A 17,677-nucleotide genomic window follows, 5' to 3' on the forward strand; every position below is an offset into this window, starting at 1 on the left:
GGCAGCCACCGCCGCCGCTGGGCCCGCCCCCAAACCGGGTGATTGGCCTGCCGCCGAGAACCGGATCCTTATTGGCTGAGTGGGTTGCCACTCTGGAGCAGCAGGGTAGGTGGTGTTATCACGTGCCTGGAATCACCTGACTAGCAGCCGCTGATGCGGGGAGGGGGAAGGAGGAGTCACGAGGAGAGCGGCCCGGCCGCGCCTCTTGTCGGGCTCCGGGCCTTCGCCCTGGGTGCATCCCTCCACCGCCTCGGCCTGCCCGGCGCGTACCGCGCTGCTCGCCACTCGCCGCCTCCTTTCGGGCTCCGAGAGCACCGCAGGGAAGATACTTCTGGGCGTCTGGGTAAGAGTTCATTGCCCCCTTCCTCCTCCTCCTTCGGTCGCAGCTGTCCAGCCAGTATTTATAGGATGCCTGCCAGTTCCTGGGTACCCCCCGGAAGGCACTCGAAACTGAAACCGCATTGCCCGTGCCTTCCCTCGAGTTGCTTGAAGGTTAACAGAGATTGGACATCTGTGTAACTAGACTCAGTACAGATTTTATGTGAGAAGGCCATGAGCACAGATGAACCGCTCCAGACCGATGATGCGGTGGGGATGTGCGAAAAAGTGTATAAAGTAGGAGCCAGTCAGAAGGCAGAGACAGTTATAAGTTCCGGGGATAACTTGCCCTAGCTGGTAGCTGGAGCCGATAAGGAAAACAAATACAAGCGTGGTAAAACACCATATCTGCAAGGAGATCGCGGATAGGATCCTGCTGTCTTTATAGTCAACAGACTCTAGCTTCCCGTTCCCAACTAGGCAGTGCTCCTCCACTATCCCATCCAGCAACTGAGTACTGCATCCTCTTTGACTTCTCTGTGATTAGAGACCAGAGGAATTGGAACAATGACGGCAAGTGCAGCAATGCTAACGTATGCTTCAGAAAGCCATATGAGCATTTTCATGTTTTGAACTCCAGAAGTGGAATTTGACAAGCCTTAAAGTACAGCCCTGTGGAGTTGTGGTAGGGGTCTCGGTTTTACAAGGATGCTGTGTTGTTTGCAGGGCCGGGGATAGAATTCTGGGCCTTTTGTGTATGCTAGGCAAATTCTACCCACACAGCCTTATGCCCTACTCAGAGAGACTGACTTCTGATAGTGAAGAAAAAAGCTCGTGTAGGCCTGGCACATTGGTTATGCTCGATCCTAGTAAGTTAAAGGCAGTATCTAATAGGCAGGCAGAATGAACTTTAATGTACAAACCCGCCGAGCCGTGGTGGTGCACGCCTTTAATCCCAGTACTCTGAAGGCAGAGGCAGGTGGATCTGAGTTTGAAGCCAGCCTGTGCTACAGAGTTCCAGAACAGGCTCCAAAACTACAGAGAAAGCCTGTCTCGAAAAACCAAACAGAAAAATGCACATGTCCCTCACTGTCTATGGGAGACTGCTTACAGGACAACCCAAACCCATGAACAGACTGGAAGACAGTCAAGTTCCATATATAGACTATTTGCATGTGAAACTATGCACACAACTCCTGTACTTTATGTCAGCTCTGCATTAGTTGTAATACCCAATAAATACAACGACATGGTGTCTCAGCCAGGTATGATGGCAATGGCACACACCTGTAAATCCTAGCACTTCAGAGGCAGATACAGAATCCCCCAATTAGTTCAAAGTCAGCCTGCTCTACACATCAAGTTCCTGGACAGCCTGAGCTAAGGACTTTTTTTTAGGAGTCATGGGGAAAATGTAACCTTGTTATGCCGTACTGCATAGATCAGGGCAAGAATAAAGTCTACCTATGCTCAGTACAATTCCCCCCCAAAAAAAATTCCAATTCAGTTGGCTGAATCCATGGATTCAGAGAACCAACTGTTTGCCAAGGGAAATCAAATTTAAGGGTAGCTGTGGTATGAATTTTAAGTTTTGGGTGGGGTAGAGGTCAGAGGACAACCTCAGATAGTTTCTTACCTTTCACCTTGAGTTTTGGGACAGTTTCTTCTTTGTGGTTTAGAGCATTGCACTTGCAAAGCTAGCTAGCCTGCAAATTTCTGAGTTGACTCCTGTCTACCTCCCAGCACACAATGGGAGCCCTGGGATTACAGAAAATACACAAGTCTGCTTAATTTTACGTGAGTTCTGGGGATTCAGACTCAAGTCCTCACATTTATGTGACAAGTGCTTTACCCACTGAACCATCACCAAAGCTCTGCCTGGTCAAAATTTTATTCGGAACTGGAGAGATGGCTCAATGGTTAAAAGCAATTGGTGCTCTGGCAGAGGACCCACATTCAGTTCCAGCTCCCGTGTAATGGCTCACATCCATCCGTAACTCCAATGTAAAGGATCCAGTGCTCTCTTCTGACCTCCAGGGATACCAGGTAGGCACATGGTACACATACATACAAGCAGGCAAAACACTCATACACATAAAATAAAAGTACATCTTTATCAAGTTTCTTATTTAAGGGGCTGGGGATGTAGTTGTTCGAATGCTGGCCTAGCTTTATGAAACCCTAGATTCTGTCCTCAGCACTGCATACCACAGGCCTGGTAGCACATGCCTGTCTGTAATCACAGTACCAAGGAAGCAGAAGAGGACCAGAAAGAAGTTCAAGGTTATTCTCTGCTATAATATCAGTCAGTCTCAAAAAAGGTTTCAAGCCAAGTCATACTTCTCAGTGCCTGAAGTGGAACAAAACAGTCACTTCTTCACAACAGCCCTTCTGCTATTCCAGGGCAGTCTTCATTCCACACCCGGTCTTCTCAGCCTCACAGAAGAGTTCCAGTCGTAGTCGTCTCTGTTCCCTGCTATCCTCAGCTGCTCTGTCATTGCTCCTACAGTACGGTGCAGGACGACTTTTGAGAGTAGAACCATTTTATGTCTGTACTGTTCGGGATAGGCACATGAATGAATGCCAAAAACGCTGCTGGTGTGATTGAGGAACTGAGCTTTTGTTTTTGAGTATACTGCCCTGTGTAACTGGTGGTAAGCACACTGAGCCACTCAGCCAAGCTTTCACATCCCTTCTCCCTGTTGATTATTCTTCCTTAAAATGCATTCATGCTCATCAGCATCCCTCAGCTACCTGGTGCCTACTCAGTAACCAACAGGGCTTCCAGGCAGACTTCTTTAGCACCTGGACATTTTGTCCTCCAGGTCTGCTTGTTTCCTTGGACTATAAATGGTTCACATTAGTGATCACTTGAAGTAGGATTTTGCCAGAAACTCTACTCTGTAAGCTTGTGTAACTACATTTTGTAACTGCTATATGACTTTATTTTTTAACTTTTTTGTTTGTGCCCAGCAGTTTAGGTACTCCAGATTATCAGGTTAAAACCTGTTCCAAGTAGTCAACCAGTCAGCCTTTCCAATTCCATGGTGTTTACAGATGTGGCACTACTACAACTGGTCTGTAGGCAGCCTTTAGTTTGCAGGGCACTTTTATACTCACTGTATTAAATCTGATCCTGACAGTAACTTTAAGGTAAGATGCAAAAGTACACACTTACACACACACACCTTGGGGGGGATTGAGACAGGGTCTTATGTAGACAAGGCTACTGTATAGTCAGAGATGACTAAGAGTCCTCCTCCTCCCCCGGGTGCGAGGATTACAGGCACGGGTCATCCACCCCTGTTCAGAGCTGTTTATATGCATTGTGAGCACATGTGGAAGGACAACTCTTGGGAGCTGATCTGCCACCTGTGGGATCCAGGGATTAAGCTGAGTTCTTCAGGCCTGTGCTCACACGCCTCTACCTACTGAGCCCATGTCTGTAGCCCATAATTTTTATCTTCTAGATGAAGCAGCAGAAGTGTAGCAGGAACTGAAGAGATGACTTACTTTCCTCTTCCATTTAGCATCATCTTGTATACATCTTCATTCAAGTCATTGATAGAAATGATAGAAAATGGGTTCGTGCGCTGCTTTTGGAGAGGACCCAAATTTGTTTCCCAGCACCCATGTTAAGTGACTCACCATGCCCAGTGACCCTGAAATCTTTCTTTTTTAGGATTTATTTGTGGAGGGTTTTTTGAGAGGATTGTTTGTTTGTTAAATCTGAATACTCTGTATGTATTCCACATTGTAAGCCACCATATGGTTGCTGGGAATTGAACTCAGGACCTCTGGAAGAGCAAGCAGCCAGTGCTCTTAACCAGAGCCCCAGATCTTGAATTCTTAACTACCAATGGCTGGCCCACGTCAGTTGCACCTACAAGTGGTAATCTAACTCACATACTGCAACTAATGTGCAAAAAGGTGGTTCAAGAGACAGTCACAAAACAACTGAGTAATAGAACATTAGACCAGACATGGTGGCACACACCTTTAATCCTAGCACTTGGGAAGCAGAGGCAGGAGGATCCTGAGTTCAAGGCTACCATCTGCTACATAGTAAGTTCCAGGCCAGTTACAGCTACATATAGTTAGCCCTGTCTTAGAAAGGATAGATAGATAGATAGATAGATAGATAGATAGATAGATAGATAGGTAAATAGGTAGATAATAGTACCATGAGAGAAAAAAACTGCCAGAAAACAAAATACATTGTCAGTTTCAACAAAATAGCTGCCATACAAACTGCCTAAAGAAGCTAAGTCGCCTCTCTTCCAAACCTTCATGAGCCTGTCTAGCTATTGCTACAATTCTCAGCACATCCTACTCACCTTGTAGTTGTTTACATACACGTCTCATAATAAATGAATCCTTACCAAACCAGCACTTAGCCCAGTGCTACCCATCTAGGAGGCACTCAGATTAGTAAAGAGAGAATCTGTCCAGCTAAATGTTCTTCCAGTAGTAGCTGGCCACCCTCCAGAAACACAAACCATTGCAACAATCCTGCCATGACTGATTACGATGCCCTTGTAAATGGCTTGGTCAGAGTTTCCAGCAGGTGCCAGTGCCTCAGCTTGTTAAACCAGCTTTGATTGGATGTGTGCTGTTTAAGGACAAGCTCCCTAACAATAAGGACAGAAGGCATGAACTAGAAGGATTTCACTCTGAGGGAGGAAAGGAAGTGACCAACAACACATCTGACTGATTAGGGCCAGATGGAGTGGGGAAGGCCTATAATCCCAGAAGCTGGAGGCAAGAAGATGAGAGCTTCAAGGTCAGCCTGGGAGTACGTGAGACTGTCCCCTACCCAAAAAGAAAGGACTAACAAAACGTGGTACTTTACCATTTACAAATCTTTCATGTACATCTCATTTGACCTCACAACAACCCTGTGAGGTAGGCAGCACATGTTGTCATGGTACAGACAAGGAAAGTGAATCTCCAAGCCATTAACTGACCTGCCCAGGGGCCGACAGTAACAAATTCATATAAATATCAGTCTTTGGCCTAAAAATTCAGCACCCAACCTCCCCTCATACTTGCCCTACCTACTTCACAGGGATAATAAAGATAAAATTAATTCAAGGCTCAAAAAAATACCTTTGGGGGGGGGGAAGCACTATATAATTACATATTATAATCATCTGTGACATAATGGTTCATCCCTCTACCCATCCCAGCTTGTGCATGAACCCAGAATTTTATATTATCTCTCTTCTGTGTTCAACTAAGGAACTAAGTAAGGCAGGGTAAGAGTGTAGTCCTACTGGAAGCTATGTAAATTACAATCAAGGTAACTGCAGCATTGAGCAAACTGAAAACAACACAGACTAATGTGCAACCAGGACGCACTAAAGCACACAGCACAGCAAGGCAGCATTATCAGATGGGCGGGATTGCATAGAAAGAAAACGTGGTGTCAGAGTTCACACTGGCACACACACAGTTATCTAAGGCAAAGTGGTGGCAAAGAGTTCTTTGTTCCGTATTATATAAGGGAGCAGAAGACGCATGGGAATCCATGCAGAAGCATTCTACATCACAGATCTGTCCAGCTGTCTACTTGGAATACACTGTCAAGAATGAGTGTGCCTACTATGCTCAAGTCCTCAACCAAGGAATAGCTCCATGCTAAATCTCCTAGCTAAAATATAACCAGTACCATCATTCCTAATTGGATAATAAATAAAATGTCTTTGAAGGTGAAAAGTTACGTGGCTCTTTAGCTTTTCTTCGAGATCTACTTTGGATTCTCCTCCTTTAAGACCCAAAGAAAGTTATATTGAGTTTTTATTGGTGATTCTATGTATATGTGTTTATAACATTAAAGTGTAATGAGTGGATTTTACATATTAAAAGTTTATAGCATCTTTTCAGGAAAGATTATATACTATACAAGCTATTCAAGTGATACAAAACCAGTTTTCAGTGTCTTTTCAACTGAGAAGAATCCTATTCAGCACGCTTCTCCTCCTGAGGTGGCTCATACTGAGCAAGCTATGGGGCAAAGACAGAGGATTTAGATGAATTTTATTTAAATTGGGTAAAAAACTTAGTAACACAATGAAATTAGATATTATATTCAACTTAGTTATTGAGTCAGTAATCAATTTCTGAACTTATCCTTATTAAACCATTTGCTTACTTAAGATTAAGCACAATTAAACCTAACAAAATCTCTTTTCGTATAAACCTTTAGCACTGCCGGGGAACTAAACTTTAATTTCAATTTATGACTCAACTGTTCAGATACTAGGTACATAACAGTCTAGCTTTCCAAAACTGCTGTGCTGTGTAATATGGAGCTTTCTTGTCTTAAAAAACAAAGACTCACATGACTTCTACTAGCATAGTCAATGAAAAGTAACTAATGCCTGACTTTAAAAAGTCCCAGAAGGGCCCTGGTGGCATGGCACAAGCCTTTAATCCGAGCACTGAGGAGGCAGAGGCAGGCGGATCTGAGTTCAAAGATAGCCTAATCTACACAGAGATTACCAAGTGTATCTCAGCATCTTTGATAATCTAAGACATTTTCTTTTATAAAAGCTTATGGTTCCTTACAAGAACATTAGCCTTCTTAAAATTTGGCTTCTTTCAATTAGCTGTCAGACTTGGAAAGTACATCGTGTAGTTCAGACTGTGGTAAGCCTCAAAGACTGCGTTGACGGTCAAGTGTATGGGAGTTTGAACAAAGGGAAAACTTCAGCTATAGATAAATTCGAGGGCAGTTTACGTCTGTCCTTGTACCTGGAGCTAGCGTGCTTGAGACGATGCAGACTGTGCACTGTCCCATTCTAGATGCCCTTAAAGCAATGGCCTAGACTGACCTGAACTGCCTAAGTACCTTAAAGTTATCCATTTACTTTAAGCAGTAGTAACAAGTATTCCAGCCTTTTTATTAATGCAGGTTCTCAATTCCCTCTTCTTGATCATACTTTGCTTACCCTATTTATTGTTGGTCTTGGGATTTTTCTAGATGAAGCTTAAGTTTGCCATGTATCTGATTCAAACTGATACTCAACTGTCCCTCCCTGCTGCCCATTTAGTGAAGTTTTGGGTTTAGTTGTTTACGCTGGTTTTATCACGCTGCAGATGGAACCCAGGACCTTTGCACATGCCAGACAGATGCACTACCACTGAACTACATCCCTGGCCTGTAGTAAGGATTTGGTCAGATAATCATTAGAGACAAGATTGGTTTTTAATTTGAATTTCTTTTTTAAATTTACCTTTGCTTTCAGTTTTTTATTTTCTTCTACAGTAGCTTCATATTTCTCTTTCATTTCTGCCAATTCTAGGCGAAGCAGCTCTATTTCTGGGCTTTCCGGGGTAGCAGCTCCTAAGTGATGCTTTAAAAAACTAACATCAGTGTTAAGAATGTACTCACAGAGAATGAGGCCGGGGACAGTCACCCACCACACCAGTAGTTATCCAAGGTCATGTCAAGATTCAAAAGAACTTTTCAATAAACCAAAGTATTTAAAGCTTATTATATATTTGAATAAATTAAAATGTCAAAAATATGGCCTTTTTGACTTCAGAGATGAAAAGGATACTCCAGAGCACTGGTGGGCTTCTCTGGCTCTTCATATAAGGCTACCAACACTGCAAACCAAAGAGAAAGAAAAGCAATGAGGTGTTCAGTGTAGATGGCTGAATCTTCTGAAACTCAGTAAATACTATCTGCCTGCTAGAGGGCAAGCAGATTGCTCAGATTGTCCATACAGTGATGAATACTCAGACGGTGTTCTTGCTTGCAACAAATTTACAGTCCATTGAAAAAGATAAGGAACACAGAGAGTATTGAACTGCAATAGTAGTTACTGAGTTTCGCAATGAGACTGGAGAAATGCTTAGCATCAGAAGCAGACCTGAGACCTAGCTGTGTTTCAGATAAAAACGGGAACGCTCAGAGCACATACTAGGGAATTGATATGTCAAGTATGTTGTGAGTAATAAACAGAAAGGTAGTCTAGGGTCAGACAATGGAAAAATGATCCTAAGGGCTACAAATATATTTCACCAGTTTTAAAGCAGGGGGTAGCAAGATCACTTCTGAAGGCTGTAAGAATGACTGAAGTGGGACATGGAAAATGGCAGAACAATTCAGAAAGCTGGGTGTGGTGGCCCACGCCTGTGATCTTAGTACCTAGGAGGTGAGGCAGGGGGATAAGGAGTTTGAGGTCATTCATTTGTAGAAAAGCAGGGAACTACAGATGAGCTACAAGGAACCCTGTCTTTAGAAAGTCTATGTAATCCAACTAAAGAAATTTAAGTTTTATGTAATTAACTGAAGTATTCCATTCAGAATATTCAAGAATTAAGTTTTATGTATGACAGGCTAGGCACCAACCAAAATGTTCCCAGTAATCGACATGCTCAGATTGGCATTTAAAAATATACTAGTGCCTCACAGGAACACTGTCTCACTCATCTACCGAACAAGTCCTCTTGAAACTCAGTATTCACACGGCAAGTTCTCCAGACTAGTGCTGAGGACCCTTTAAAAACATCTCCTGAGCTTGCAGACGCCTGAATATATATGTAGTTGAGACAGATAACCCAACAAGCAATAGTGGTGCATGCCTTTAATCCCAGCACTTGGGAGGTAGAGATGGGTGGATCTCTGTGAGTTTGAGGCCAGCCTGGTCTACAGAATGAGCTCCAGAACAGGTTCCAATGCTACAGAGAAACCCTGTCTCAAAAAACAAACATGACAGGTAACCCAAGCTGGCCTAGAATTTACTATGTAGCCCAGGCTGGCCTCAAACTTGTGGCAATCCTCCTGCCTCAGTTCTCCCATACAGGTGTGTGTCACCACACCCAACTTTGAAAATCTGACAAAAGCAAAAAGTGTAACTGTTCAATATGTATAACTTTAAGAGTCCAAATTAAGAAGTCCTGTTCTGCGGGCAGTGGTAACACACACCTTTAATCCCAGCACTCAGGAGGCAGAGACAGGTGCATCCCTGTGAGCTTGAAATTAGCCTGGTCTATAAGAGCTAATTTCAGGGCAGGCTTCAAAACTACAAAGAAACCCTGTCTCGAAAAACAAAACAAACAAGAAAGTTCTGTTCTAAACCAATTTACATGTCCTCTTCTGGTTTTTAAGAGTTTTAATAAATTAAATTCAGTATGAAAAAAGCAAGTGAACAGGTACTTTTAACTTACACCAAAATACAGAAAAAAATTTTGAGAAATCGCATTTATATCACCACTATCTACCAATCATCTTATCTAGCAATACTCAAATAAATCCCTACTTACTTTTTAAAAAATTGTATATTCAAAAGTGTTTCTTCCATTTACTGCCACTGATCAGTACTGAATCGTAACCTGTATTTACTGGTTTTGAAAGACTGCATCTCTCTATGTAGCCCTGGTTGTCTTGGAACTATGTAAAATAGGATGGCCTTAGCTCAGAGACTGCCTGTCTCTGTGAGTGCTGCACCCGATCTACACTTTGTAGGTGTGACTATCAAGGCTCTCGCCTTCTCCTTCCAAATTCCTGTCAGCAGTTCGTGCAAGGCTGCTGCTACAAAGTGTTAAGTTTCTTGTGCTTTTCTATGGGATGACTGTACTTTTTATCTGAAGAGAATTTAACCAAATTATATTCCCTTTTGCTTTAGCAGCTAGATTCATTTTTATTAGTTACATGGGGGAGGGAAGATCGGGCAGGTCAGAGGACACATTCTACACTCACTCGCCTCCTACGATGTGAGTTCCAGGAATCAAACTCAGGTCCCTCTGGCTTAACAGCAACATCTTCACCTGCTCAGCATTCTTACTGGCCCCAGCAGCCTGATTATTTTAAGCCAGGCATTTTACAGGTTGATATCCTGCTCAAAATAATAAAATGCTGCTCCAGATGATTTGTCACCCATCTTCTTTATGGATTTTTTTACTCGAGGTTTTTTTTGGTTGTAAGTTGATGGGTTGGTTTGGGTTTTTGTTTTTAAGATGTAGTCTCACTCTGTAGCCAAGGTTGGTCTCAGACTCAAGCATTGGTCCTACTTCGGTCTATCAGGTACAATTAGAAATAAGACAAGATACCTTGGTCTTCTCCATGTGCCTTAGACCTTTGAGGCAAGGTCTCTCACTGAGCCTGGAGCTTGCATTTTGCTAAGCTAACAGCCAACAAGCCTTGGAGATCATCCTGTGTCTGCCCTCCCCACCCCCCGGCCCTCTCAGCACGGAGATTACACAGAGACCCTGCCTGACTTACTACACAAGTGCTCGTATCAGAACTCTGATGTTTATGGTTGTGCAGCAGGTGGTTTGAACTTCTGAGTTATCTCTCCTGCCTAGCTCTAGTTTGCTTTTTTGAAATGGGTCTCGTTATGTACCCCAGACAAGCAGTGAATGCAAGATTCACCTTCCCTCACTAGAGCACTAGAAAACGTGCTGCCATGTCTGGCTTCTTACAGTGTTTTGACCTTAAAAACCATTTTAAATCCTCTCTGAAATGTTTGCTGAATAGGAAAATGTAAATTTGTATAAATCATGTTTGACTTTTTAAAATTAAGTTTTAAATCATATTAATAGATAGTATTTATGTTGTCCAATGTTATTTAGGAAAGTAGAATTTAAAAAGCTTGAGGAAGGGAGCATGCAAAGGTTTCCACTTTCTTACACAGCCTGAAAGCTGCACATCTTCTCTGTATTCATTTATCTACAACTCCTCCACCTGCCTTTTACTGCGTCTCTGTCCACTTACTGCATCCAACCCTACCCTACCCCATACACAGAATACTTGGGACCAAAAGCATTTCAGTGTTTATCTCGAGTTTGGAATATCTACACATACATAATGAGATATCTTGGGAATGAGATCCAAGCCTAAACATGAAATTTATTTACATTCCATATGGACCTTATACACATAATGTGAGCATGGCCTTGTACAAGCAAATATTTCTCGGCTCCCGTATTTTGACTGACATAACTTATGCAGTCAGGTATGGGAGTTTCCACATCAAATTACGGCTTTTGAGCAATTTAGATTTCAAATATTCAGATTAAGGCTACTTATCTGTACTTTAGCTTCTGCTCAAAGGTCTTTCCTCTTCCACTCAATGTGAAGTGTCACATCTTTATCACCCAGCCTTGCTATGGTTTAAGTTATACATTTACCACTCGCTGGCACTGTGTTTTGGTGTGTGCGTCCCTAACTATGTTACAAGCTCCTGACAGTGGGGACATTTCCAAGGCTATAACCCATGATGCCCAGAACACAAGGCTGGGATAAGTTCATTACATGGAAGAAACAAACATGAGGGGCTTTTTATCAGAATTCCAAGCATCTGAGACACTTCCGAGGCCACAAAGTAGGTTTCCCAGAGTAGTTCTTACAGTTTGCTCACACTGACTTGCAAAGATATAGGAAATTAAATCCGAGTCGAGAGTAGGTAGTATTCAAACCTGTCCGCTCATCCGAGTGAAGGAATTAGAAGCTAAATTCTCCCAGAATATCCCCTAGCCAGCCTTTGTTTCCCTAAAAAGCAGATACAAATAATTTCCCAGACACTTCCCATTCTCAAAAGGACCAAGGTTTCAGTCCCTGCCAAGAATTCCATTCTACTCCCTTGAAAACACCAGGCAAACACCAGGCAATGTTGTGTTGAGTAACATGTAGCAGGTATTCAATATACGGTCAGGCTAGTTTAGCTGTATTCTCTCTGAGGACCCTCTGGTTTCAGCCACCACACACTCTAACCTTACACCCAAAAAGGAAGGGATGCAGGTTCACTTTCACAGTGAGCTTCCATTTTTTAAGGTAAATAATATAGTCATTTTTATGTGCTCTGAAGCACTTCAAAATCTAATTCTACTTTAATTATAAAATCTATACAGTGTAGGAATTACTATAGTTTGAAAGAGTGGAAAGGCCACGGCCCAAATTGTCTATAAATCCCCAGCTTTGAGAACTAATAGTAACCCTCTTTCAAATCCAGTCATTTTCTTAGTTGCCTTTCGTCCAAAGGAAAATGTATGTATAAGGTCCCGCACACTATAAGGCAGGAGCAATTGGGATCTCAAGGTCTCTTGCTAACGTGTCCACTGCGGCTGCTCGAGGGAAAGCAACGGAAGTTGGAGAGACTTTGCAACAGCTGCAAGAGTTTCAGTCCCGGGCTGAGAGCGACGTCCCGCCGCCGGCGTGCGCCCGACCCGCGGGACCCCAAGGCCTCGCCGGTCCCCAGGAGGGCCCCACCTGGTCGGGAGCGCGCGGGTGCGGGCAGCTGCCGCCCGCCCCGGCTCACCTTTCGTCAGCGTGTCCAGCACCCCCGACTTCTCCAAGTACCTCCGGAACTGCTCGCGCTTCGAGTCGGCGGCCTGAGGAGACACGGCGGGTCAGGGACCGGAGCCGGGGGCTGGAGCAGGAAGACGGCGCGCCCCGCTGCCGCCCCCAAGCCCTGCACGCGCCCCAACTCCCACCCGGCGCCGCCCGCACGCCCCGAGCCACGCCGCGCCCCCCTCACTTTGTAATGGGCCATAGTGACAGCCACAGCGGCGTAGCTGGCGCCGGAGACACGGGCTGGCGGGCTCCAAGCCGCACTGCTCATGCGCGGGACAGCATGTGCGTCTGCGCACTGGGCAGGCACGGGCCGGGATAGCCGGGGTGTGGCCTGTTTTCATGGCGACCGGGACGCTGTGTATCCCTGTATCCGCGGAGCCCAGGGAGACTGCGTGCGCCCGCCCTCCGCGGTTCCGGGCAGCCCTGCGTCTTCCTCTTCCGGTCGCCGTGGAGATTCGGTTGCCTAGCAAGAGGCGAGGTTTTGGTGAATCCTGGCGAGCGTCCAGTGGGTCCCTGTGTGGTGTGGCCTGGAGTCAGCGGCTCTTCGCTGAACTCCTCCCCCACGTGGTAATGGGCGTACTCCTTGTCTGTTAGGGTCTTCGGAATTGGTGGGGACCGGCCAACGCCCGTTTCTTGACCTAGAAAAATACCCAACATGGGGGTGGTGAAAGCGAGAGGACCAGGAAAAAGTTCAAGGTCACCCTCAGCTACGTAAAGAGTTTAAACCTAGGTTGGGCTCCACGTTCAGGGCCCGCATATAAGCACAAAGCCCAGTGAGGTTTGCAGATACAGCTAGCTGGGAGAAAGCTATGTGGGCTGCGGGCTTACCTCTACCTATAGCAATGTTGGTTTAGAGCAATGACCTCAAAAGTCGTGGTCCTACCTTTATTATTAGTTACCCCCAGTACTTAACATTAACTTCTTTTCCATACATAATGTGCGTGTTTTTGTTATTATTTGAGCCAATATGTTGAAAATAATTACAGGTAGTATTAAGTATGTATATCTTTAGTTTCTTTTCCTTCATCCAAAATACTTGTCCCACTTTATCCTGTGATTCTCAGGAGCTACCCGAAATCAGAAGATGAATTTCAACGTAGGTCTGCAGCTGTTTTTCTACTGAGAGCATTCCTGGGCGCAGATGTACCCATTACTTGGCTAGATTTTATTTTGACTCCTTTGCGTAGAATTCATTCCATTCGCTATGAGGTGATGGCACATGCATTTAATTCCACCACTAGGGAGGCAGAGGCAGACTAATTTGAGTTCTAGCCCAGCCTGGTCCAGTACGGCCAGAACTACACAAATAAACCTTATCTCAAAACCAACAAACAAAAAATGTATTTAAAAAATAGATTTAATTCTATTCATGTTTCAATGTATATTGTCTCCCAAGCCCCACTATCTAGATTTCAAAAAGAAATCTAGATGGATTTTTTTTATTATTATTATTATTATTACTTTTAGGGGTGGGAGAAGGGAATTCGTGCCACGGTACAGCTGGAGGTCTGAAGCCTTGCAGGAATCTTAAGCTCTCACCTGTAATAACCTCATGCTTTGACAGCAAGCACTCCCACCCACTGAGCTAGCTCCCCAGGGCTCCCCTCATCTCTTATAAAAGTTAGTGTACTGAAAGGAGACTAGATGCAAGACAGATGCTGTATTAAACTGTTAAATTATTTGAGATGTAATAAAGTGGTCTGACCTGAAAGGAGAAGAAAGGAAGGGTAGACAGATCAGGGCTTGCTTGAGGCCCATTAAAGAGAAGTGTGTCCCTCTGGTAAAAAGAATGGAATCTGACTTTGACCCCTGGCCCTAATTGGAGACGTGACAATTTAATCTTTGAGAAATTGAAATAGGAAATACTATTGTCTCTTGCATTAAGGGTTAGTCCAACTGGACCTGTCCATCACTTGAGCAAGAGACCACACCTCAGGAAAGCCAGTATGCCTGAAGACATGCTAAGGAGATGAGAGGAATAATTATTCCCTTAATGAGATAATATGCTTGATCTTCTCAGAGCCCCTCTTTTGAGACAGTTGTTGACAGATCTTCGCAGCTAAACCTGTCACCTAAGTCTTAAAAATTTAACTTTTCCCTTTCCCCCCTTTTTTATATTGATATTTATTGAGCTCTACATTTTCCTCTGCTCCCCTCTCCCCTTCAAGCCTCCCCCAAGGTCCCCATACTCCCAATTTACTCAGGAGATCTTGTCTTTTTCTACTTTCTACTTCCCATGTAGACTAGATCTATGTAAGTCTCTCTTAGTGTCCTCATTGTTGTCTAAATTCTCTGGGATTGTGGTTTGTAGGCTGGCTTTCTTTGCTTTATGTTTAAAAAAAAACACCTATGAGTTAGTACATGTGGTAATTGTTTTTCTGTGTCTGGGTTACCTCACTCAAAATAATGTTTTCTAGTTCCATCCATTTTCCTGCAAAATTCAAGCTGTCGTTATTTTTTTCTGCTGTGTAGTACTCCATTGTGTAAATGTACCACATTTTTTTTTATCCATTCTTCGATCGAGGAGCTGCTATGAACATAGTTGAGCACATGTCCTTGTGGCATGATTGAGCATCCTTTGGATATATACCCAAAAGTGGTATTACTGGGTCTTGAGGAAGGTTGTTTCCTAATTTTCTGAGAAATCGCCACACTGACATCCAAAGGGGTTGTCCCAGCTTGCATTTCCACCAGCAATGCAGAAGTGTTCCCTTTTCCCCACAACCTCTCCAGCATAAGTTGTCATCAGTGTTTTTGATCTTGGCCATTCTTACAGGTGTAAGATGGAATCTCAGAGTTGTTTTGATTTGCATTTCTCTGATGACTAAGGATGTTGAACATTTCCTTAAGTGTCTTTTAGCCATTTTTAGATTCCTCTGTTGAGAGTTCTCTGTTTAGGTCTGTACTCCATTTTTTTATTGGATTATGTGATCTTTTGGTGTCCAATTTCTTGAGTTTGTATATTTTGGAGATCAGACCTCTGTCTGATGTGGGGTTAGTGAAGATCTTTTCCCATTCTGTAGGCTGTCGTTTTGTCTTGTTGATCGTGTCCTTTGCTTTACAGAAGCGTTTCAGTTTCAGGAGGTCCCATTTATTAATTGTTTCTCTCAGTGTCTGTGCTGCGAGGGTTCCATTTAGGAAGTGGTCTCCTGTGTCAATGCATTCAACTATACTTCCCACTTTCTCTTCTATAAGGTTCAGTGTGCCTGGCTTTATGTTAAGGTCTTTGATCCATTTGGACTTGACCTTTTCCCTTTTAAATCTCTTTAGATAACTAAAATCCCAAGCCCTGACACCCTGGGGTTTCTCATTTTTCTCTGAAGACCATCCCAATCCTGCTGCTTACAGACCTCCATTACTGACCCTACTCAAAAGACATGACTGTTCTATCTTCTTCCTCTCCGCTTCCCTTCCAGCATTATAGTAAAAACATATGTGTGTATGTATGTATATATAATTTATAAATATTTATTTTATAAAATATATAAATACATTTATATAACATTGTGTATACATATATATAATAAAAAATTGTTTAAAGGTTAGTGTTCAGTGTTAGGATTAAAGAGGTTGGGAATACGAGGGATGAAGAGTAAGGCCTAGTGACTGAGTATGATGAGACAGCCAGAACCAGACAAGAGAAGCAGAGCATGCAGAGGAGCGGCTCTGGACGACTCCCACAGACTCTGCAACCCCATCCCAGGAACCTACGCAAAGCACTGTTCCCTTTTCATGATGCTTCCTCCTAATACTGCCAGTTGTAATAGTCTTCATTATGGCTAAGAATGTTCTAACAAACCTTCCCAAAAGGGAAGCCACTCGAGATTCTGGTACACAAGGTGCTGGATTCCTTGGTAACCAGGAACTGGTGTGGCCACATCTTCAACTGTGATCAGAGTTAGCTCTTTACAACTTTAATAAAACTTCAGCTTGCCACATAAATGTGAGGACAAGAAGATATAGTTGAATTAATGCCTAGTGGACCCTACCAGGACCTGAGACCAGCAATGTCTTTAAGATCATCAGTTAATGAGAAGTAACCAACAAACCAGCTGAGGTCAAGGGAAATCCGAGATGGACAAGGAGCTCCAACCACCCTGAGTGAGTAGGTGCGCTCTCCATTGGCTAAACTAGTGTTTGTACTTAATCTGTTGTCTTCCTCGGTACTTCCAGGTGTTCACCGAAGCCCTGTGCTCTCCCCTTTGATGCTGCCAGTTTTCACATAATACATAACCCAGAGGCCATATATCTATTTCCTAAAAGTTGACTTGGCTCATAACCATAGGCTAGCTCTCAGTTTGCAGAGAGATGCTTTGGCCTTGTAAATAGAGCTATGTGTTGTAAAGCGGAGTAACCCACTGTTAACAGTTAATCCTCAAGCTGCTGAGAAAGCTGCAGACAGTCTGTTCTCATTCTCCTAGGCTTACAACTTTTTATTTTTCTATTTCTACATTCCTATTTCTGGAATCTACATTTTTATATTCTTATTCTTGGACCCTTCATTTAGTATTACTGTCCCCTGAAGAACACTTCTCATGACAGTCCTGTTGAGGGGAGAGTCAGCACCGCTCTTGTCCCTGAGTCAGCACCATTGTTGGTTCAAGTACATCTGTCTTCCGTGTTATGCCCAAATCCGCGAAGTCCCCCAAAAGCCAACAAGGAGGCTGAGTCCCGTATGGAAAAGCAAAGAGCCTTTATTTTATGCAAGTTTGCAAACTCGGTCTCTCCGCATGTCCAACGTATTGGAATAAACAGAGAGCCCTGAGCTCAGTTAGAGTTGGGTTCTTATAGAAGTAAAGGGGGGATAAGGGATTTCTGAGGTTCAGGACCCCTGATTGGCTGACATTTGTCCAGGGGTGTCTTGATGAGTGTGTACTGGCAGGTGATCCTATCTACAGCAGTTGGAACATTAGGCATTTCCTTTGGATGGTCTGTTCTTGGGTGGTACTCAGATAATCTCAGTTTATGGTCTTTTCTGCAACCAGGTATTGCTTCAGGGTAAACTACTGAGACTTAGGCCTCTATTAAACTTATCAATGGCCAAGTCCTATCACT

General features: G+C 43.7%; 2 protein-coding genes and 1 long non-coding RNA gene across 6 annotated transcripts in view; 1 reads left to right on the forward strand and 2 right to left on the reverse strand.

Moving 5' to 3' along the window:
- The window catches only part of LOC148122683 (uncharacterized), a 411,935-nt gene that overhangs the window by 118,514 nt on the left and 275,744 nt on the right, over positions 1-17,677 (reverse strand). The window lies entirely within an intron of this gene.
- Positions 6-17,677, forward strand: part of LOC125400427 (uncharacterized) — a 41,849-nt gene continuing 24,177 nt past the window's right edge. For 3 of the 4 annotated variants that reach the window (XR_015000918.2, XR_015000919.2, XM_085686558.2), the window contains exon 1: positions 61-343. Coding sequence is in view for 1 of the 4 variants with exons in the window: in XM_085686558.2 (XP_085542684.2) it covers positions 154-343 (190 nt within the window). In the remaining 3 variants the exon portion in view is untranslated. Of the gene's footprint in view, positions 344-17,677 lie in introns of all 4 variants that reach the window. The other variant, XR_015000921.2, reaches the window with a different exon arrangement.
- On the reverse strand, positions 6,100-12,943 carry Mycbp (MYC binding protein). Its single transcript, XM_085686559.2, has 5 exons — positions 12,807-12,943; positions 12,588-12,660; positions 7,884-7,932; positions 7,557-7,686; positions 6,100-6,324 (listed from the first exon to the last, which is right to left on the reverse strand). Exons 1-5 carry the CDS (start codon positions 12,888-12,890, stop codon positions 6,280-6,282), a joined length of 381 nt encoding a protein of 126 aa, XP_085542685.1. The 5' UTR covers positions 12,891-12,943; the 3' UTR covers positions 6,100-6,279.

This window comes from Myodes glareolus, chromosome 3 (assembly GCF_982192425.1).
Source record: "Myodes glareolus chromosome 3, mMyoGla1.1, whole genome shotgun sequence".
Taxonomy (NCBI): domain Eukaryota; kingdom Metazoa; phylum Chordata; class Mammalia; order Rodentia; family Cricetidae; genus Myodes; species Myodes glareolus.

Bases quoted from the DNA above. Each gene is read 5' to 3' on its own strand.
- Mycbp (XM_085686559.2), bottom strand. From the start codon at position 12,890: ATGAGCAGTGCGGCTTGGAGCCCGCCAGCCCGTGTCTCCGGCGCCAGC. The intron at 12,661-12,806 runs GTGAGGGGGGCG...GTGTCTCCTCAG, and splicing joins TCACTATGGCCCATTACAAA to GCCGCCGACTCGAAGCGCGA. The intron at 7,933-12,587 runs GTGAGCCGGGGC...TTTGGTTTGCAG, and splicing joins GCTGGACACGCTGACGAAAG to TGTTGGTAGCCTTATATGAA.